At 40.4% G+C, this 24,113-nt stretch overlaps 1 protein-coding gene across 2 annotated transcripts in view; it reads right to left on the bottom strand.

Annotated features, from left to right (window-relative positions):
- Nucleotides 1-24,113, bottom strand: part of Akap10 (A-kinase anchoring protein 10) — a 63,744-nt gene that overhangs the window by 7,024 nt on the left and 32,607 nt on the right. For both annotated transcript variants that reach the window (XM_052197761.1, XM_052197762.1), the window contains 5 exons: nt 21,485-21,658; nt 17,675-17,784; nt 15,083-15,165; nt 5,272-5,324; nt 4,604-4,699 (listed from right to left, as the gene is read on the bottom strand). In XM_052197761.1, coding sequence (XP_052053721.1) covers nt 4,604-4,699; nt 5,272-5,324; nt 15,083-15,165; nt 17,675-17,784; nt 21,485-21,658 — 516 coding nt within the window. The remainder of the gene's footprint in view (nt 1-4,603; nt 4,700-5,271; nt 5,325-15,082; nt 15,166-17,674; nt 17,785-21,484; nt 21,659-24,113) is intronic.

Here is a 24,113-nt window from a genome sequence, read left to right as displayed (position 1 = left end):
TACTATCAGCATAAATTAAAAATGCCCAGCAGTACACAGGGCTTCCTGTGTGACAGAGCTTAGGGCACAGCAGAGTGTATTTTTGTGAGGCAAAGTATTAATTATCCTGAGATATTCCTGAGTTAACAGGAGCTTAAAGAAGCTAAGAACTAGCCAGGCAGTGGTGGCGCACGCCTATAATCCCAGTACTCTGGGAGGCAGAGGCAAGCGGATTTCTGAGTTTAAGGCCAGCCTGGTCTACAGAGTGAGTTCCAGGACAGCCAGGGTTACACAGAGAAACCCTGCCTCGAAAAAACCAAATCTAAAACAACAACAACAAAACAAAAAACAAGAAGCTAAGAACTTGGTTTATTACAGAGCAGAAGAGGGCATCAGATCCCATTACAGATGGTTGTGAGCCACCATGTGGTTGCTGGGATTTGAACTCAGGACCTCTGGAAGAGCAGTCAGAACTCTTAACCACTGAGCCATCTTTCCAGCACTGGTTTTATTTTTCTGTTTGGACAATGGTTAGCAGAACGAAACCATTCCCTTTTCTATGTTTGTGTTCATGTATTTGCATGTGCATTCATGTATTTGTATGTGCACTTGTGTGCACATCATGTAGAAACCAACGGTGAACTGTGGGTGACATTCTTCAGGGCTGTCCACTTTGTGTTTTTTAAGACAGGGACTCTAACTGCCCTGGAGCTTAGCAATGAAGTGATACCCTAGGACTTTTCCTGAAAGCACCAGGTTACAAGCAAATGTCACTGAGGCTGGCTTTTTAATATGGGTTCTAGGGTTCAAATCTAATCCAAAGCACTTTACAGTTAAGTAATCTCTATGTCTGTCCATGTTCTCATTTTTAAAAAGAAATTTATTTATGTACACTGATGTTTTACCTATATGTATGTTTGTGTAAGGATCCCTTGGAACTGGAGTTATAAACAGCTGTGAGCTGTCACATGGGTACCGGGAATTGAACCAGGATCCTCTGGAAGAGCAGTCAGTGGTCTTAACTGCTGAGCCATCTCTCCAGCCTGATATTTTTATTTTTTGATGAGGTTCTACTTGTAGGACTCATTCAACCTTAGTGAACTCATTTGAGAAGGTAAAGACACACATGTAGATACTGAATAACACACTGCCTCCGACAAAATCACTACATAACTTAAATAAGCCAGGAGACTCATAAGGATTTCGGGGTTTTTTTGTTGTTTTTTTTTGGGGGGGGGAGACAAGTTTTCTCTGTGTAGCCTTGGCTGTCCTGGAACTCAGTAACAAACCTTTTATAAACTCAGTAATATGCACATATCAAATGATGCCCAAGAAGAAGGAAGGATTGGCCCCCGGTCCTGGAAAAGCTCAGTGCAGCAGTGTCAGGGAATACCAGGGCAGGGAAGTGGGAAGGGGTAGATTGGGGAACGAGAAGGGAAGAGGGCTTATGGGACTTTCAGGGAGGGGGGATACAGGAAAGGGAAACTCACTTGAAATGTAAATAAAGAATATAAAAAAAAGAATTAAAAAACAAAACAAAACAAAAAAACTCAGTAATGACATGAGATAGTGCCCAAATACACTCTACAGTAGAGCATTCAGGAGGCCCTGAGAAGCTTGGAGCGCATGCACACACACCCTCGCCCCCCTCCCCCGACATACTCTTCCCACCCTCTCTGCTTCCCCAGTTGTTCTGGTTTTTTATTTTGTTCTATACCAGTGCACTACTTATTCTGTGAGAAAGTAAAGACAGCTCAACACCTTAGAGACAAGGTCTGGGAAGCTCAGTCTCTCTCTTCCCCACACCATCTCCACTTGCATTTTTTTTAATCCTAATAATAAAAAGCAAATGGCAATAAGATATGAGCACACAATGCTCAAATGAAGAGCATGAATTGTAAACATCTAGGTTCCAAATGGCTCTAAACATTTCCTTATCTTCCTAAATTTGATCATTGGCACAATGATGGAGAATCACAACAGTAACTACATTGTACTTCTTTAGACACCTTTAACTCGATCTTTACTATTCTGAGTTAGACAGAAATTACTACTCTTAAACAAAAAAGGGACTGTACTTTAGAAGAGTGAGTGGGACTTTGATCTGAACCAGCTGAGTGAACCAGTTCACAGTTTCAACAAGCTCTGGTTTTAAGACTGCTGAAAAGGCCAGCTAACAACTGGCAGGGCAAGATGGATGCTGGACCTATATCAAATTCAAAACATCCAAGCCGCTGAGGACATCATAGGATGCTTTCCTAGGCCAGGATACACACAGTTTAGGGAATAACACTCATTTAGCATGCCTGAGACCCTGTGCTTGATAAGCAAAGGACCCTTATGAATATAGTTTTGCATGATGTCTTTTTGCTTAAATGTGAAGTACAGGAATAGTTGAAAATTTTCATGCCCCCCCAATGGGCATACAGTTGGAAGTGGTAACTCATGAATATAATCCTCATACTAACAAAAGCTAAAGTTGGAAGAGTATTATGAATTCAAGGATAGCCTGGGATACAGAGAGAGACTCTATCTCAAAAAATTCATCCAGTAAGTGTTAAAAATTTTTTCAATTAAAATAAATAAACCTTGTTGGATTGTTTGTCTTGTTTTTTTAGAGAGAATATTATGTGGCCAGACATTCTTTGAGCTCCCTATATACAGCACGGGTTGGTTTTAAATTCATGACCCTCCTCCACCTTCAGGTTCCTAAGAACTAAGATTATAGGTTTTACCGTCACACCTGGTTTAAAAGAACCTTCTTAGGATTGATTTCAGCTGTTTGGTCACTAGGACTGAATTCTTTCAAGTTTTGTTTGGCTTATAAAAATTCCTTTATCTTAACTTCACGTATCAAAAGAAACCTTCTTGTTGACTTTTACTTATTATGCAATTTTGAAACACAGGATCTTCTGGCTTGCTTAAGGTTTAACAAGATGATTGCTGTCCTTATCTATACATGTAATACACCTCCAACTATTTTAAATATCCTTTTTATTACTAGAATCCAGAATTTATGTTATATGTTCTAGTATTTTGTTTATATTTATATTGCTTCCGTATATATAGATTTATAATATTCATTAAACCTGGAACTTTTTGATCATTATTTCTTCATGTATTCTGTAATAATTATTTTTTCAGGTTATTTTTTTCTGCATTTGTGCTTCAAATGTTTGTTAGATGGTATCACATCATCCAATAGCATTATTTTTATTTATTTATTTATTGTTTTACATTTCCAGTCTTTTTGTGTTTGTCTTCATGCATGAGTTTACATGCTTTTCAATGAACTTTTTCTTGTAGTTCCTAAATGCAAATGATTTCATTCAGGGTTATTTTTCACCTCTAAACCTATCTTCTGTTTCTCCCCATTAAGTTGTTTGCCTTAACATTCTTGTAAACTTTCATTCCTTATATTTTTGAGCCTGCATGCCCCTGTGCAGGTGGTTAATCTGCTACACCAGACTGTGGAGCTCAGGACAACTGTGTCATTCAGCCCTCTCTCTCCACCTTTACTTATGGTCCATTAAAGAGGACTAGCTTTTGTTTTAGCATATACTTGTTACTTAGAGATTAGCCTGATTCTTCCAAACAACTTTTAAATTTTGTTGAGGTCTATTAGGGATTACTTAGCTCAAGTATTAAGACACAAGTCCCCACTGTTCTGTATCCTTTGTGTTAACGTCAACTACTCCTAGCCCTGTCATTCAGGCATCATTTGGCAAACTTTTTTGGGTTTGTCCTTAGAGATAAGCATTTTCTTTCACATTTATGGAGACTGGTTTCTGGCCAGGCCAAGGTCTTGAGGCCCTCCCCAAGTATCTCTGTGCCTTTTATTTTCTGGACAGTATCTTCTTTTCTGATGTTCTGTCTCATAACTGCTATAAATAACTGCATCAAGCTTTTCTTCTCAAATTTTTCCTTCTGATTTTTCAGTTCAGCAAATCCTGGGCTCTCTCTATTTTAGAAGCCAACTCTCAAAAGTGCACTAGGGCTCACTTCAGTCCCACTCTTTTCAGGGATTATACAGTCCCACATGCCCAATGTCTATGATCTAGAAAGTTTGCACTTAGTTCATCAGTCTTATAGTGCCTTATGATGAGAAAGGTACTTTCTATAGCAGTTAGTTCTTCAGAGGCAGATATAGAAGGATTCTGATGTCAAATGTGTGTGAGAGTGCAGGTAGCTGAGGAAACCACAGGCATTAGATCAACGTGTTATAGATGGCTGTCAATGTAGGGAACCAAATTTTGGTCCTGTGTAAGAGCAGAATACACTCTTAACTGCAGAGTCCTAACTCCAGATCCTCTTTTTTTATTACTAAACACTCAAAGAGTGTGTGTGTGTATGTGTGTGTGTGTTACTGACTTGTTTTACAAAAGCAGATCAAGGGCAGATATACAGTTCGGTTGTTAAAGGGTTTGCCTAACATTCCCAATGCCCAAGGGTTGCTCGTGAGCATTATACAATAATTCCAGCTGTTAGGAGGTGGAAGTGGGAGGATCAGAAGGTCCAGGTGAACTGGCCACAAGACTTTGAGGCTAGCCCAGGCTACACTGCAACCCTGTCTCAAACAAACAACACCAACAAAAGGCTAGGTCAGACTAGAAGTAATCCTTACCTTTGTAGATTTCTCTAGTGGTTGATCATGGTGTGCTTGCTGCATAACATCACTCACTATCATTTTTGCAATCTTCCAAGCTAGCTCTTCTTGGGCCTGAAAGAAGTAATTCTAACTGTTGATAATGACCATTCATCTGGAGGATCAATATACATATAGTTGGTCTTCTAACCATGCTTACCACTGGATAAAAAGCACCTTCCAATATGCCCAAGAATCTGGGTACCTCTATGATATATACACGACATTCACTGTCTTTCAGGGTCAGCTATTGAATAGCCAACATCACAACTACTTTCTATGTTTGATGGTCAAAAGCCACACATTTGTTTTTTCACTCTCATCTTTCAATATACTTAACTAATCCAAAGCAAGCTTCCTCAACCTAAAATGGCAAGAAAGTCTCTCAGCTTGTCTCTGCACTCATGACCTGGTGGTGTGTTATGGTAACCTGAGCCTAGATTTATGTCTCAGTGGCCATAGTCTCTGAATTGAAGATACTTTTACTGATCACAGCAGGCAATAACTAAAGGCTACAAGAACATTTCTTGTTACAACCAGAGAACACGGATGTGAACTGCATTACAAGGAACCAAAAGCAGAGAATGGGGAGCCTTCCTTAGACAAGGGTAGCCTTCTGCTTCTATAAGATTTTACTAAAGACTTACCTCATCAGTATTTCCTTGCACCCACTTCTTCATAGCTTGTGAAAACATGAAACCTAGTAAATAAAGCCAAAATGAATATGGAATTCAAATATAATCTTACATTACAAATGTTTTTAGAACATGCTACATAAATATGCATTGCTTCCATAACAAAGTGTTTATAACTTTGTGAAAACTGTGATTTAAAAATGCTTCTGAAGAGCTGTTTCAGAGGGCTGGAGTTTTCTTCTACTTTTCTCACCAGATGCAGGAAGCTAATATTAGACTTGAAGCAAACATTGAAAACAAACAAAAACCTTAATCAATATAATGGTTTGGTAGAAGAATCTACCAACACATCAGGAGACTGACAGGTCTTTAGTGTAAAGGATTCCTTTGAATTATTTCCTTTCTTTAAATAAACATTTTATGTGTTCATTTATTTAAAGAAAGGAAATATTCATTCATTTTTTCATTGATTGACGGATTGATTGGGGTTGGTGAGAATGTGTAAGTGTAGAAGTCAGAGGACAACTTAGAGGAATGGTTCTTTCCTTCAGCACGTGTGACCTGAGAACTGAAAAAAGCGTGTCAGGTTTGGCACAAATGCCTTCACTCCTGAACCATCTCTTAAGCCCCAGTAGATCAATTCTTAAGGTTCATTAACAGAGATGAGCCTAGACCTACCATTTATGAAAGATACAAAATCAAGATCTTCCTTCTTCAATACTTTTTATCACTGAGGTTTTTTATTTAAATTTTACCAATTGTTATAGTTTATTGTAGATTTAATTTATTAAATATTTTGCTTTGTTTACATTTCAAATGGTATCCCCTTTCCTCGTTACCCCTCTGAAAAGCTGCTATCCCCTCCCCCCTCCCTCTGCTCACCAACCCCCCCCTCCTTCTCACTTTCCTGACTGACATTCCCCTACTCTGAGGCATTCGAGCCTTCACAGGACCAATGCCCTCTCCTCTCATTGACATCTAAAATGGTCATCTTCTGCTACATATGTAGCTGGAGCCATGGGTCCCCCTCCATGTATACTCTTTGGTTGGTGTTTTAGTCCCTGGGAGTTCTGGGGGTACTGGTTGGTACATATTATTGTTCCTCCTGTGGGGCTGCAAACCTTTTCAGCTCCTTGGGTCCTTTCTCTGGCTGCTCCATTTTTTTTTTTTTTTAAGTTTTTTCTTAAAAAAAAAAATGCTAGGCAGTGGTAGTACAGCTTTAATCTCAGCACTTGGCTGAGGCAGATGGGTTTGAATTTAAAGCTGGCCTGGTCTACATACATAGTGAGTTCCAAGACATCCAAAGCTACAAAAGATCCTGTCTCAAAAAACAACAAAAAAGATTTACTTATTTGTTATTATTTGTCTGTGCATGTTGAGTACAGAATTTCATGGAAGCCAGAAGTACTGGATCCCCTGGAGCTGGAGTTATAGGCAGTTTTGAACCACCACATATGGGTGCTGGAAGCCAGATTTCAGTCTTCTACAAGAGCAGCAAGCACTCTTAAAGAGTACTCTCTCGAGCCTTCCACTCTAAGGTTTTAATTTAAATACCAGTCTGATCATCAGTTATTGCCAAGCAGAGGCAATAAGGCACTAATACTAAAACCTCACATGACTGCTGAACTGCATATGTCCTACGAGATACTCCTCTTCTGTTAGACTCATCTGTAGACATACACAGTGAGTAGTCTCCTTGGCTGAGACTTTCCAGGACCCATGTATTTGGCTCCTTTTCTACCACTTCTTCAGGATAATACTGCCAATCTCCAGCCGGGCAGTGGTGGCGCACGCCTTTAATCCCAGCACTTGGGAGGCAGAGGCAGGTGGATTTCTGAGTTCGAGGCCAGCCTGGTTCTACAGAGTGAGTTCCAGGACAGCCAGAGCTACAGAGAAACCCTGTCTCGAAAAAAAACAAAAACAAACAAAAAAAAAAAAACAAAAAAAAAACAAAAAACAAAAAAAAAAAAAATACTGCCAATCTCCTTTATTAACCCATTCTCTTTGATGCATCTCATCCTTTCCCATGGCTTTAAACTTCTATATGCCACAATGAAGAACCTCCTCTGTTGGCCACAAATCTCTACTTCTAAACGATCTAACAGACATTTCAGATATAATGTTCTAACCAAGCTTATGTGCCTCCCACTCAACTTTAATTTGTTTCTTATCAATGATAGGATCCTTGTCTAGTATGTAGGAGGCTTTAGGTTCACTGCAATATTAACAAAAAACAAACACCACCTTTATTCATATATAAAATCTGCCACCAAATTTCACCTGAGAATGCAATCTCTCGACTTCAGTCTAGACTCTTCCTTCTAATTCTTATCTCATTCAAATCCTGTTCTCCTTAGAACCAGTCTACAGACTGACAATCTTCTTGATAGCCACCTCTCTCCAACACCATTTCCTTCAAAGTTTACCACTAGGGAAATGCTCCCAGTCATTAGTCAGCTCTGAAACTCAATACCTACTAGTTAGGAGTGTAACCTCCTCAATGAGGCATAGAAGGGCTCTCTCAAGACAGATGCAGGAGGGACACACCAGTGAAGGGACACATGCTCATATCTTTTTATAATTCCTTCTTGTTATTATTTCAAGATTTATTATTATTGTTGTTTTGAGACAGGCTTTTTCTGTGGCCCTGGGTGTCTTAGAACTTGCTCTGTAGACAAGGCTGGCCTTGAGCTCAGAGAACCACCTGCTTCTGCCTCCCAAGTGCAGGACTACAGGCATGAGCACCACACCTAGCTACTTTTATTATTTTTAAAGTGTGTGTGTGTGTGTGTGTGTGTGTGTGTGTGTGTGTCTGCAGAGGCCAGAAGTGTCAGAACTCCTGGAACTGGAATTAGAGATGGCTGTAAATCACCTGCCCTTGGATGTTAGGAACCAAACTTGGGTTCTCTACAAGGACAGAAAGTGTCCTTAACTTCTAGCCACTTGCTTTTTTTTTTTTTTTTTAATGTAACTTCTCAACTTACTTTGTTTGTCCAGAAATAAAAGCTGTCATAGTCTCACAAACCTAAGATACACACAAACCTTTTTTAAAATTAAAAACCCACTTCATTATTAACTATTATTAATGTTATTACTATCACTAACACAGCAGGGGGCACCAATGCTCTCTGACCCAACTACAGCGATCAGAGAGCGATTCTGTGCAGCTAGCGCACACTCTGGGACTGAACTTAGCCTGCCCTGGCAAGCATCTGTACTCACTGAATCACGTAGCCGGCAACTTTCTCAAAACTAAATCTTCTTCTCTGTGCTCTGTTGAGGTCTTTTGCTATGTGTTGTAATGCTAAAAATACTAGCCCCCAAGACCTGGTTGCCCCTAGAGATGAGAGACTCCGTTTATAGACTCAAGAGACACAGTGTAACCTTACCCCCTAAGTTATCCCTGATTGATGAATGAAATTGCCTACAAACTATAATTGGGAAGAAGAGAGATAAGCAGAGATTTTGGTTTCTGGGCAGGAGACCACCAAGAGAGAGTGAAGATGGAGAGAGGGCAGGCCATGAGGGCCGGCCAACTGGAGTTAAAGAGTTTCCCAGACGGAACATGGCAAGTTCTTTTTTTTTTTTTTTTTTTAAGATCTATTTATTTATTATATGCAAGTACACTGTAGCTGCCTTCAGAGACCCCAGAAGAGGGCATCAGATCTCATAAGGGATGGTTGTGCGCCACCATGTGGTTGCTGGGATTTGAACTCAGGACTTTCAGAAGAGCAGTCAGTGCTCTTATACACTGAGCCATTTCTCCAGCCCCGGCAAGTTTTTTTTTTTTTCGTTTGTTTTGTTTTTTAATTTTATTTTACGTACATGAGTACACTCTTCAGACATACCAGAAGAGGGCATCAGATTCTATTACAGATGGTTGTGGGAATTGAACTCAGGACCCCTGGAAGAGCAGTCAGAACTCAACCACTGACCCATCTCTCCAGTCCTCACATGCCAAGTTTGAACTCAGGGTTATTGATAAAGAAGTATATTCTACTAGCTTAGAAGGTAGCTAACTGCCTAGTTCTAGTGCTATAAAGTCTTATTATAAATATAAAGGTTGTGTCTTTTATCTGGGAACTGAATAATCAAAGGTGGGGCAGAAACCCTTGATTGAGATTAAATATTTACTACAACAATGCTCACCAGAGTTTCAAAAGCCAAAGCAGAATTGCTAGGCAATAAATGACAAAAACTCAAAAGGAGCTGAACTATAAAAACTCATGCCGAGTTTATAGTTTATAGTTTACATACATACATACTCTTGCTGAAGATATTCTAAGTTAAAACCCTGGAATTACTATTTGTGAAGACCGTGTTAACTGTCAAACTTGACTGAACCTAGCATTCCTTGGGAAGACCTGTGAAGGTGGTGTCACTCTCTGGCTGGGGTTCTGGACTGTGTACACGATGAAAGAGAACTGAGTAACTACATGAGCCTTCCTCCCTGCTCCTGGCTGTGGATCCATCTCAAGCTGCTCCAGGTTCCAGCCTCATGCTCCCTGCCACGTGGAGAGTAAGCCCTTTTCCCCTTTCGTTGTTTTTGTTAGATTATTTTATGACAGGCAACAAATCATTAATCTATGTGATTCCTAAAACCACAGCCTCCTTAGCTTCCAGGTTCTTCATTTATAGGAGAGTAAGCGTATAAGAGATGCATCATCGAAACTATATGAGCTTAAAAATTCTAGTAAGTATCCACTAAGTCTGAGCAGGGAGGAAGGAGTTCTTTTGAGTATTTGCAATCAAAAAGGTTACGCAGATAAGAAAACTTACATATCTCTGCAAAAGGCAACCTAGTTTAAAAAAATGACTTGTACTGAAATAAAATAAATATACCCTGTAATTTTATCACTCAAATAATTACCAATTAAATTTTAAAATTAATCTATCAACCATTATGGATTAATATCTGCTGCACACAATTTTAGAAATTTTAGACAACACTGTTGAGCTTTCAGGGCTGATGCTGTGGTGCACAGCAGTGAGCTGACGGCTTATGCAGGCAGGGAAAGCTTTTCTGAAGAGAGAAAGCTGAGATGAGAGCCAATCACTGCACACGGCCCACAGCAGGACAACAGGACAAAGGCTGTATGAAGGCCGAAACTTTACAACTGCAGGATAGCTCACTTAGAACTTGGCTTGTGAAAAAAGGAATTGTTCAAAGTAGAAGCCAGAAGAGCGCAGTCATGGTTACAGCAGGAAGAACAGACTTTATTTCAAGTGCAGTAGGCTGCCCCAGGAAGGGACAGGTGGGTGATGAAGCAGTGAAATGTGCGCATGACACCCTTGACCATGCTGCGTGCTCTAGCTCAGTCCTCAATGCTTGCGTCACAGTGGAGACAAGTGAGGGATGGAAATCGTGTGCTCCCTCCCCTCTGCATGTTTAATTGCCACTGAACTTCTCGCACATCTTTTCAAGTGGTATTTTAATATGTAACTTCAATATTATGGAGAGTCTCAAATTTTGGCCTGGAACTCATCACTGTAGACCAGGCTGATCTCAAACTCAGAGCTCCACCTACCTTTGCCTCTGCTTCCCAAATGTTGACATTAAGGGGGTATCCACCATATCAACATGGAGAGCCTCTCAACAATACCATATACAAATATTTCCATCAAATGTATAATTTTCAATTTACAATAAATAACAAGGAGAATATGCTGAGTAGCATAAAGAGGAGAATACAGGAGGTGGAGAAATCTGGGATTAACCTGATATGTTTAATAGGTCAGAGGCCTAAGAGAGGAAACAAATCAAGAAAACCTGACAGACTACATTCTTTTATTTATAGCTCTGGCATTTAGCATAATGCTTAGTATTCAGGATGACTGAAGTATTTTCTGGGTGTAACACAATCAATCTCTATGCTCCTTGTGACATATGTGACAAAGAGCCTTCTTGACAACCAAAGGAAGTAGCAGTGTATACTCATGTGTACACATATACACAGTTTGTGTACATAGAAATTACATAATTTCTCTCTTGCTGAGGACCTGGGTTCAGTTCCCATGGTGGTTTACAATCATCTCTAAGCCTAATTTCAAAACTCTCAACGCTCTTCTGTCCTCCATAAGTACCAGGCATGTATATGGTACATATACACACATATGCAAATTCAAACAAAAAGAAATCCATAAACATCTTAATGGATGGAACTGTTGGCAGAGATGTAATCCGGTTGCCTGTCCTTTTAATATAACCCAAATCAAACTGCTCTTCTACTGTGTACCTGCCTCAGAAGCACCACCATTCACGGCTTAGGTTCTACAAGACACTTTTCCACTTCCTTCAACTGCTATGTTCTATTTCTAAAATGTTGCAGGATATTTGAGCACACTGTGAGATTGTTATTTACTGGAAAAAAAAAACAAAAACAAACCCTGTTTCTACTTGTGGTGAGGCTTAGCCCTTGGCATATATTTTATCACCCCCTGCCTGGAATATAGACATACCCTTCGTACCCTTTTAATCCTAAACAATGAAGGGAAGTTCATTTGTAGAAGAAAGCAGCCATGTTTCAAAGTGATGTCTAATTGAGTAGAAGGCAAATGACAAATCAGGAAGATTTGATAGGATAGGATGTACCCAACTCTCTCGAGGAGAGAGGAAAGGGAAGCTATAAGAGGGAGTAGTGAAGAAAGGAGCCAGTTTTACTGGGACAGATGTACAGAGACAGGTTGCAGCGTTGGAACAAGCTAGACACAGGTGAAGACAGAACAAGTCAGAGAATGAGGAGGAGCCAGATGATTAAAGCAGATTGCTAGAGTTAGTCTGAAGCCAAGCAGAGCAAAAAGTCAGGGGGTGAGAGAGAAGTGAGTTTGAATCAGTCAGCATGGAGAGGAGTTTTGAGCCAGAACAGATGCGTTGAACCATCCTGCCAAAGTTCAGAGAGAGCATTAAAGGGTGAGCTTCTTCAGCATTAGTCTCAAGCTGAAAACATTCTAGGCCTAGATTAGATTGTGTGGAGGCTAGAAGCTTCCAGGGCTAAGCCTAAGTTAGCAGACTAAAGCAATAAACCTCCAAAACCAGAATTACATCAGGAGAATAAAAGATTATTACATCAAATGGTTACCAGAACAATTTCTTCAATAAGAAAAGTCATGTGATGTCACTTCTCTAATTCACCATGCCATGAGTCTCCATCATGCTCTAAACTTTGTAGTGGTCCTCACCACCAACTACCATTCTTTCTTCTGCTCACTCTACTCCACACGCATTGGTCCTGTCCCTTGATCATTCTTGTGATGGTTTGTATATGCTCAGCCCAGGAGTGGCACTATTAGAAGGTATAGACTTGTTGGAGTAGGTGTGGCCTTGTTGGAGTAGGTGCGTCACTATGGGTGTGGGCTTTAAGACCCTCATCCTTGTTGCCTAGAAGCCAGTATTCTGCTAGCAGCCTTCAGATGAAGATGTAGAACTCTCAGCTTTGTCTGCACCATGCTTGCCTGGACACTACCATGCTTCCTGCCTTGATGATAATGGACTGAGCCTCTGAACCTGTAAGTCAGCTCCAATTAAACGTCCCTTATAAGTCGGGCGGTGGTGGCCCTCGCCTGTAATCCCAGCACTCTGGGAGGCAGAGACAGGCAGATTTCTGAGTTTGAGGCCAGCCTGGTCTACAGAGTGAGTTCCAGGACAGCCAGGGTTACACAGAGAAACCCTGTCTCAAAAAACCAAATCCAAAAGTCCCTTATAAGACTTGCCTAGGTCATAGTTGTCTGTTCACAGCAGTACAGCCCTAACTAAGACCATGTGGTATGCTCTAGTTCAGCCCTCTACTCATTCCTTCAACTGAGATGCTGCTGGACGGAAACCTCTCTTCTTAGAACCTTGGCCACCCTAAGACGAGGCTAATTTTCCTGAAGATTCCCTTCCCACTAGTCTGACAATCCCGTACCCTGCATTCTATGCTTATAGCTAAGCCTTAACCATGTGTATAAGCTGTGTTCACTGTCACCTGAGTTGCACAGAGAACACAGCTAAACAGAAAGAACAGAGTGCCTATTTTCTCCTAGGTACTGAGAGCACCACTGGCACAGTAGGTACTTCAATATACTTCGGAATAAATGATATGAAAAGACTAAATAATTAAAATGAGCAGAGATAAAGAAGAACTCAAAGATCACTTTTTGGGCTCTGGGTCCAGCTCTGTGGTAGAACAACGCTCAGCAGGTACCAGGGACTGACATGATCCCGAGCGCTGAAATCACATGTTATGTTTTTCTTTACTCTCTATACTCTTTTCAGCAGAACACCTTAGACATCTCTGATGAGACAGGCAATAAATTGATTATCTGGGTAAATAAAGTCAACTAGAAAACAGACCCTCTTGTTCTTCATTACATCAATAACTTTGGCATTTTTTTCTTTGAAAACATATATTTGAAAAGAGTAGATCACTCATCAAAAAAGCAGTGAAATGCATTATCAAACTATAATTGCATTAAAGAACTAGGAGATGGCTCATCGAGTGAAGCTCTTGCTGTGCAAGTGTGAGACCCTGAGCCCCATCCTCAGCACCCATGTGGTTAACAGGTGTGCTGGTGTGTGAATGCAATCCTAATGTTCCCACGGTAAACTGGAGAGGAGGCAGGGATGCCTACACTCAGTTCTAAACATCACACAGACACAAACACACACACACACACTGAGAAAAAACAAACTACATTTAAAAATAGGTAAAGCACAATGAAAAGCAATGCTATTAAATCCAAAAAAAAAAAAAAAAGAGTAACATCAGCTTCTATTTTAAACCTAATAAAGTGGGGCATTTTCTTTTTACAAACTTAGTATCACTTACTCAATATAGTACAGATGATCCAACCACAATGACAAGATGTCATCTGAATGGATTTAATTTGTTCCCAAAATTTTCCTGTGTGAAACGTCTGAAACTAGAATCAGTCACAGGGAGTATATTTTTATGAAAAATGACTCGAGGAACAGCCAGGAGGTGTGGTGGTACATATGCACCTTTAATCTCAGCACTGAGGAGGCTATAAGGAGGCTTCTCATGTCTGAGTTCTAGACCAGCTATGGCTGTAAGGGAAAAAAGGGGGGACTGAGTGGAAATAGACAAACTTGAGTACCAAGGAGAGGGCTCAGTGGGCAACGTGCTCAAGGTATTCAGAACCCAGGGCCTACGTAACAGTCAGAGGCAGCAGTGTACTCTGGAAGCTCCCTGCTGGGCACAGGGTAGTGGGGATGGCGGGGCTGGGCAGCAGCACCAGCTACCAGCTGGCCTACCTGAAAGGCAAGTGTCTGCTTTGTTAGAGACCCTGTTTCAAACAGTAAGGTGAAGAAGTCACTAAGGAAAATCTTCCCACATCAATCTCTGGCTTCCATTCCTGCCTGTCTGAGTGAACGAACGTATACCACATACACACAAAAGGCAAACAAGAAAAAAGGTTTTAGTCTAAATCTTAAGACCTCACCAAGCCACTTGTCTTTTACAGACTGTTAGACAAAGGCTTCTAATTTTAACTCATTATCTTCCATACATATTTCATAAAAGTTTTCAGTAACTGAGGAAATTTAATAATAAGCTAAAGGGTTTCCAGATGCTGCAGCCACAAGGTCAACTTGGACTCTCCTACTACTATGCTTTCTGCAGTGGCAAAGTCAAGTTCAACAACTTTTTATTCAAACAAAGAGATTTTTGTAGAGGTATACAAATTCCTCACACAGAGGTGAACCTATAAACACAGTAAAAACATGGTAGTTACAATCACTTTAACCTTTAAATAGTCCTTCACTTATAGTTAGTATCTAATGTGAGCACAAGCTTAATATGAAAAATAAAAAACTACATACAACCTTTTGATTTCTTCACATCAGGTTCAGGCTCAGACTCTCGGATGAACTGCCCCAAGTCACTAACTCTCCCAAAGGACATCTTCCTAAACATAATAAAAAGACAAATATCATTTCTAAAATTAAAAGTTAAAAGCTCAAAAGCTGGAACCACAGCTCATAATGATTCAAGTAATTCAAAGTGAGGGTTATTTGAAATAGAGCCTCTTTGCATAGAAACTGAAAGACTCTAAATCAATGGAATCCCTTTAAAACCCTAACAAGGTTTATGAAACATAACACTAGATAATTTACAGTTATAACATTCATACAGAGAATAGGCACAAGACTAGCCATAAGAGCCGGGCGGTGGTGGCGCATGCTTGTAATCCCAGCACTCTGGGAGGCAGAGGCAGGTGAATTTCTGAGTTCGAGGCCAGCCTGGTCTACAGACTGAGTTCCAGGACAGTCAGGGCTATACAGAGAAACCCTGTCTCGACAAACAAACAAACAAACAAACACAACACAACAAAGACTAGCCACGACAATTTTGCAAAAGAAGGAATAAAAATGTCTGACTTGTTCTACATGATCAGAAAAGTGGCAAGTCCCGGGTGAAGCTGTAGTTCTGCAGTACAGTGTATGCTAGTACTGGGCCCAGTCCAAAGTACTGAGGACCGAACAAACTAATCACTGTGAACAGCCCCCTCCTCTAAACCCATGAATGAAATCACTAAAGAAAACAAAGTATACTATCAATTGTAGAAAAGTGAGCAGTGGACAATGCTGTGACAGTTCACAGTGATTACCTGAGCAGGGAGGGGAGGAAACCACTTGTGAGTGATTACAGCGGACAACAAGCTATGTGTGCTTACTACAACAAGCTCATTTTTATTTAAAAATGAAACAAACAGAAACAACATAACTATCTGTAATTACAATTTAAAAGAAGAGAAGCCTGCTCTGGTATTTTTGCATACTTACTTTGGAAAGGGTCTTATTTTACAGATACTCTCTCTCTCTTTCTAGCCATTCTCATCATATATATGCCATGTATGTATGTCAGTATACCAACAGACACAAATGTGTTTGCCTTGGGAAAAATGTAATATATATTTTTATATAAAAAAAATACTAGCCGGGCGGTGGTGGCGCACGCCTATAATCCCAGCACTCTGGGAGGCAGAGGCAGGCAGATTTCTGAGTTTGAGGCCAGCCTGGTCGACAAAGTGAGTTCCAGGACAGCCAGGGCTATACAGAGAAACCCTGTCTCGAAAAAAACTAAAAAAAAAAAAAAAAACCAAAAAAACCCCAAAATACTAAATTCAATTTTGCAGCTGAGACTTCTGAGAATTTTTTGTTTTTATTTTTGTGAGACATGGTCTTTATGTAGACCTGGCTGTCCTGGAACTTGCTAGAGAGAGAATATTTGCCTGCCTCTGCTGTAACTAAAGGCATGAGCCATCGGCTACTAATCGACCTTTTTTAAAGTCAAGTTCTAAGTAAATGAACAATTCCATAACATTAAATTTCATCTTTGAAACAGAGCTGATTTGGACTTTGTTCAGGCACCCACGCGCGCACACATACACACACACACATGTGCGCGCGCGCGCGCGCGCGCGCGCGCGTGCGTGCGTGCGTGCGTGCGTGCGTGTGTGTGTGTGTGTGTGTGTGTGTGTGTATGTGTACACATGCATATGTGCGTGCACGCATGCATATGTATGGAAGCCAGAGGTTGATTTCAGATGTCTTGTCAACCATTCTCCACTGTATTTACTACTATCTTAAATTTATATCCAGTGTATTTATATATGTAGTTGGGGAGTGAAAGGCTCATACAACATGCTGTGTTAGGTCAAAGGACAACTCACAGAAGTCAGTTATCTCCAGATGCAATGTGTTCAGCAGACAGTCAAGACTGCAATATGTAACTATGACATCAATCTGGGACACAGGAGTGGAGTGCTGAGGAACGCTGTAGGCCCAGTGCTTCCTAGACATCAGACACTATTTTAAATGCTTTTCATGCATTACTTCATTTATGTCCTTTAGTGAATTGGAGTGTGACATCTGAGGTGCTAGAAGACCGAGAAGCATACCTAGACACAGACAACTGAAAACTCAAGAAGCCCTCCACAGCCCTCCTTTAAAAATATATAATTTTTTTTGTAAATTTATTGTGTGTTATACACGTGCCTAGCATGTGTGTGATTCAGCTGTGCATGTGCTACAGCATGCATTGGCGATCAGATGAAAACTTTGGGGAGTTGCTTCTCTCCTTCCACCATGGTTCCAGGAACTGAGTGAACTCAGGTCCTTCAGGCCTGCTGGCCTCAGAGCCATCCTTTTTGTTTTGTTTGCTTTGTTTTGTTTTTTCAGACAGGATCTTACTGTGTAACCTTGGCTGGCCTGGAATTCACTATGGAGACCACACTGGCCTTGAATTTACAAAGATCCACTTGTCTTGGTCCCTTGAGTGCTGAGATTAAAGGTAGGCCACAATGCCCAGCTTCCTTTTAACTGCTATATTACATGGCATGTGAAAATGCTGGGCATCTAAATTTTTTTAAAAAACATAAAAGATGTTAAATTCTAAACACGACTTAAGCTTACCCCGCATATGTCCGTTGATATAAAGATTCTGGGTCCAGACTTGCAGCATCCACAATTATTGCTTCATCAAAATTTTTCAGAATTTTAATACTGGCTTTTTTCACACTAGACTACAACAGAAATTATAAATTAGTAGTATATTATTAAAAAACAAACAAACCAGTCCTGAGTCTGGAAGACAGCTTGTTTATGCAACTCCTGCACTGGGGAATGCGCCGGCATCAATTCTGAAACACTCTACAGTTACAATGGAAGGAGGAAAGCACAACAAAAGTACACCAAACCTGTCATCCTAAATGACTTATGCTGCAGGGCATATGCTAGCTTCAGACATTATTGTCCTAATATGGAAAACAGCCATCTGAGCATTTCTCTAACAAACATAAAGCCCAATCTTTACAGGGTATTTGAATGCTTTCAATTTTCAGTGAGGCGTGGTGGTGCAACTGCAGGTACATTTCTGAGTTCAAGGCCAATTTGATCAACATAGCAAGTTCTAGGCTAGCCAGAACTACATACTGGGAGCTTGTCAAATAATAATAATAATAATAACAATAACAATAATAATAAAAAATAACAGTAACAATAATTTCTTTAAAACAAAAGAATAAAGTGAACCATTTATCTTACACCATATATAAAACCAACTATAATTGGTCAAAAACCTATAATTCTTAGAAGAAAACATAAACTTGCAAGTTGACTTTAGGCTTGACAATGATTTTTGTTATGCATATTGAGTATTTATCTGCATGTATGTCTATGTACCATATGCCTGCATGGGATCCTGAGAGGCTTAGAAGAGGGTATTGGATTCCCTGAACTGGAGTTAGAATACTCTTAACCAATGAGCCATCTCCCCATCACTTATATTCAGTAGTCCAACTCTAATGCAACTTCTTGAGCCAAGTCCATCACTATCCTCTCTGTCTAACTAGTGGTATAGGTTAGCAATGTGCTTGCTATATGAAATTTATAGTGGGGGGGAGGGGGAGAGGAAACTTATAAAGCAAAATATGGTTTCAAGGAAACTTATCCAAGACTCGGTATGAAGTTACTTAATAGCAATGGGAAAATTATGAATGTATATCACTAAGCTGTGGGAGGAACAGTAGATAGGGACCACTGACTCTACACTTTCCGTGTGAGTGTATTAAGAGTACAGAGCTCTATAAACAGGAAGGGTGGGCTCTACCTCCTGAGAACAAGTGACTGTTGATGGTTTAGCCCCAAATGGGACGTCTGCATCATCCCTCCATGACTTAGGAAAGCTTGCAGAAGAGGCACGAGAAGAATGGATGAGCTGAAGGATGAGGAGGAAGGCTGTAAATGCTTCCTTTGCACAAGCCCAGGGGACATCTGCAAAGACTGGGCCCACCAGCACTCCACTACCGAAGGCGGAGGGGGCTCTTAAGAGTTACAGGCAGTTAAAGTCAGGAAAATGTGGAGTCGTATTTGTCAGTGGGGGCCACTGACAGACTACCTTCACTGACAGACTACCTTCACTGACAGACTACCTTCACTGACAGACTACCTTCACTGACAGACTACCTTCACTGACAGACTACCTTCACTGAAGACTACCTTCACTGACAGACTACCTTCACTGACAGACTACCTTCACTGACAGACTACCTTCACTGACAGACTACCTTCACTGACAGACTACCTTCACTGACAGACTACCTTCACTGAAGCAAACGCCATTTCAAACCATTCTCATGCAGGCAATCCCGATTAAATGGAGTGGGTGGGTCACCACACCCCCAAAGAAAGGACATGAGAATAGGAGGAGACTTAGAAAGAAGGTTGATGGGAAAAGAAAGAGACACCGAGGGGGGAGAAAGAGAAAGGAGGAAAGGGAGGGAGGGAGGGAGGGAAGGAGAGAAGAGAGGGAGCGAGGGAGGGAAGAGGGAGGAAGTAAGGAAGGTAGGTAGGGAGGTATTAATTATCTGAGAAGGGAAGGAAAGGGAATAAGAATCAAGCAGGGTATGGTAGTAAATGCCTTTAATCCCAGAACTCAGGAGGCAGTCAAGTTTCAGGCTAGCCTGGTCTACACATTCATGTCCTTGGAAGCCAAGGCTACATAGTAAGACTCTGTCTCAAAAATAGATAAAAATTTAAAAGATACAAGGAGGGGGAAATGGGAGGATAATGAGAACTTTGATTAATATATATGGATGAAATTTCAACATACTACATACATTTAAAAAGTCAGTTAACTTAAAAAATATTGTACATGTCTCTATTTGCATGACTCTGGGGTGGGGATGGGCACCAGAGTGCATATGGAGTGCAGAGAACTCTGTAGAGCGCATTCTTTCCTTCACCTTTATGTGTGTGTTGTGAATTGAACTCAGGTTCCATAAGTCCCTTTTCCGACTGAATTATCTCCTGGTCTTCAGTTAAATTCTTAATGCCTCCTTTTGATTTGTTGTCATGGGAATATCCCTAAGATTTTTGGGAGAATCAGGTAAGATATGCTATCTTTTTTTTTTTTTTTAAAGGAAGGCATAACATAGCATACTAGTTCAAAACAAACCTAAGAGTAGTGAGAAAAAAACCACAATGAACAAACTGAGCAGAAAAAAGTGCTCACCCGGAAGCCTGAGGGAGGATACGACTTACAATCCTAAAACGACCTGGAATGACCACTGCAAGCTAACCTCTGGCTTCCACACTCACACCGTGACATGTACGTGCCTACACATACACACACACACACACACACACACACACACACACACACACACGCACACACACACGTTTTAAATAAATTAAAACAATCTGAGTTCACTTGTAATAAAAAAAACTATCTTAAATTCAGTTATTAAAATTTCTTGAATTATAAAAAGAGCTCTTCAGAGCTTGATTACTGGGCTGAAGAGATATTAGAGTGTTTGCTATGCAAGCATAAAACCTAAGGTCCATCCCCAGGACTCACACAAAGAATCTGGACACGGTGGAGGGTTTCTAATCCTAGACGACATCTTGAGTGAGCATCCTGAGGGATGTGCACTGCTGATGTGAGCAAGGCCACAACAAGGGCCACAGTGCTTCAGAGCCACAGGAATGGCAATGCTTTCCCTAGGTCTCAGTATTGACAGTGACAGCTGTATGCAGAAAATATCAACCATAGCTGCTGCTCTCTGGATAACTGTAGCCTGAGACTGATACCATACGGAGCCCCCCTCAACAGCCCCCCCCCCCTGTACTGAGATTCAGGTGTATATAAAAAATCCACCTGCTTGTTTAGCTGTAATAGATATGCTGAATTTCTGGGCTGCAAATGCATCTCCATCAAAATTCACAGCCCACCTGATCCCAGCTTTTCTGTATATGGCCCTGTCAACACAGTCAGGTCAATCCAAAGCCATACAGGCAATGGCAACTGGGGAGGTAGAGAGACTGGCAGGTTCCAGGCCTTGTTGGTCAGGCAGCCTAACCTAATGTTAAGTGCAGGGCCAGTGAGAGATCCTATGTCAAAAACCAGGGTGAGAATTTCTGAGGCCTAAGATCCAAGGCTGACCTGTCCTCTGCACTTCTGAGCATGCACACACACACATACTTGGTCACTAAAACAAAAGTCATGCTGTCAAACGGATGAACGGCTTTTATGAAAGAACATGATACTTTACAATATAATAGAAGCCTAATTACTACTGACAGTCTGACTAGAATTTACAAGTAAGCTGATTTTATTTTCTTATATCTACTACTTAAAATATATGACTGGGACCTGCTGCTGGCATTTGAAGGAAAGGCTTTCTATGCCTCCCATCCCACTGATAGATTGAAATCGGCTAATACCTGAGCAGTGGAGCCATCGGGACCACCTGAGTGAGACTCCTCAGAGAGGCAGACAGAGCCGTGAGCAGCCAGTGAAACATTCCCTCCAAGAAATTCATCTCCTCGAACTGAATGGATGAGATCATTCAAATATTTATAATAAAGATTGCTGGACAGAAAACCAGGCAAAAAGACCTGAAAGAGGAACAACATTTTAAAGACAAAAATCAAATACATCCAGTAAAGCTTCTTTGAATAGCTTTACCTACAAACTTACCATTAACAGCGACACTTGTACCTCTCCCTCTCACACTTCTTCCTTTTGTACAGTTTTCATTGCCACTAAAACCAAGTGTTGTTGCTACCCACACTTTTCATGGACATTACATAGTGAGAAAAAATAGTTGGTAGTCTTTACCACATACTGATTTTACTTCTGATTGACTTCCCTAAGATAAATAATAAGGAATGTGCGCTGGAGCGATGGCTCAGTGGTTAAGAGTTTGAACTGATTGAAGAGGACCCGAGCTTGGTTCCCAGCACCCATGTCAGATGGCTCCAGGGAGACAGAACACCGCCAGCCTGGATGGGCATCACATACAAACCCAAACAGACATGAAACTAAAAAGAAATATCTAAAAATTACAAGGAATGAGATTGCTAAGTTTAATTTTAACCTTCAGATATATGGCAAATGTATCTACCAAAGGGTGTTATCAATTTATACTGCTGGTTGTAGATTATCTGTATCCACACATGCTTTCCAGTGCTGGTTTTCTTGTCTGTTTCCAAATAACTAATGGCACTTGTTGAATAAATGCCAACTAAAGAATGTTTTTATGGTTATTTAAGAATTATTAATGGTGCTGAATAAGTACTCATTTATCATTTTCCATTACAGACTTCCTTCACAGCACTTAGCACAACTGTTGGTATGTCTGTCCGTAATTAAAATGTCTTCTTATAGACATAAGTTCCAGAGGTCAAAAGCCCCATTTGTTTACCAGTATAATACCAATAACTAGTATAGAAATATTCAACAGTATTCGTTGAATACCTCACTTCATATTTTCACTTTTTTTTAATTTAATTTTATTTATTGTTTATGTGTATGTACAAGTAGGTGTCTATGTGCAACGTCCACATGTAGACGCAAGAGGACAACATGCAAGTGTCAATTCTCCACCTCTCCCATGTGTTCTGGGAACTGATCTCTGAGAACTTCTGCCAGCCCTTCTCTTTGCTGTTTAATATGTCAGTGTGTGTGATCCTCAGGGACTTGGTCTCACGCTGGCCTGGAGATCAGTAATCACTCTGTACTGGCTGGACAATGAGTCCCTGGGATCTCATGAGCACAGGGATATTCACAGATCTGTGCCACTCAGCATTTTTTGAGTTCCAAAAATCAAACAAGTCCCATATCTCCTAGCCTTAAACATTTAATCTTTCCACCTATCTGAGATTCCAGGTTGTGTATCAACACACCCAACTATATCTTGGTTTTCTCTGCATTTTATTTCTCATTAAGTTTATATCTTTTACATTTCATCAGACCAAGACTTCCCTTTAAAATCAGAAAAAAAAGTTATTTTAATTATGAAAAAGTTACTCTTTGGGGTTGTTACTGACACTTGCCTTTTATATTAATTCTTTTAAATTTAGTCCTTTTTGTGTGTATGTTTATGTTCATGCATGTGGAAACGAGAAACTAATTTTGGGTGTCTTCTTCAATGACTTCTCTATCTTATTTTTCAAGACAAGATCTCTCACTGAACTTGGGGCTCGCTCACCAACTGGCTGGACCTTCCTGATCCTAGGTCCTGGTACTAGGATTACAGAAGCCACCTCTCCATATGTAGTTTCTTAAGAAATTCCCGAGGGCCAGGATGAGGTGGCGGCAGCTCACACCTCTGATCCCAGCACTATGGGAGGCAGAGGCAGGTGAATCTCTGTGAGTTCCAGGCCAGCCTGGTCTACAGTGTGTGTTCCAGGACAGCCAAGGCTACACAGTAAAACTGTCTGAAAAAACCAAAAAATAAAATAAAAGCAAGAGAGAGAGAGAGAGAGAGAGAGAAAAGAAAGGAAATTACTGAGGTTACTAACAAGTTTGACTGAACTACCTTCCAAGCATCTATGTATGTTCAATAATTTTGTGTATGGCATTTTAGAAGTGCTTAGCCAATCTCTTCTCACCTGGATAAGCATGACATGACAAACTGGTGAGTCTTCCCTGGACTCAATAAAACTCCCCATAAATCTGTTCTAACTCATTAAATATTAATACTCAAATATTAACACTATTATTAAACTGTCAGTGGTATCTCAAAGTGATCAACATACATAAAATTAGTGTTTCAATCTTGAAGATCAATAGATATTTGCCAATTATTCAGAAATTTTGTTTCATACTGCTACTATAGCTATTAAGTCAATATTTTTAATGTAATGGTCATTAAGATAATAAGCATTTAATATCATTACTTTATTATTGTACAACTGTTGTTACTTCTATTTTACAGATGAGGAAATGGTATTAGAAGTTCTGTAACATCCTGGGCCATTTAGCCTACAAAAGTAAGGTTAATACACACCAAGTCAAGATTCAAGTCTCTGCTCTTAATCTCTATGCTGTACCGCTTCAATTTCCCAC

Source organism: Apodemus sylvaticus, chromosome 10, assembly GCF_947179515.1.
Source record: "Apodemus sylvaticus chromosome 10, mApoSyl1.1, whole genome shotgun sequence".
NCBI lineage: Eukaryota > Metazoa > Chordata > Mammalia > Rodentia > Muridae > Apodemus > Apodemus sylvaticus.
This window is presented reverse-complemented; position numbering and strand designations above follow the sequence as displayed.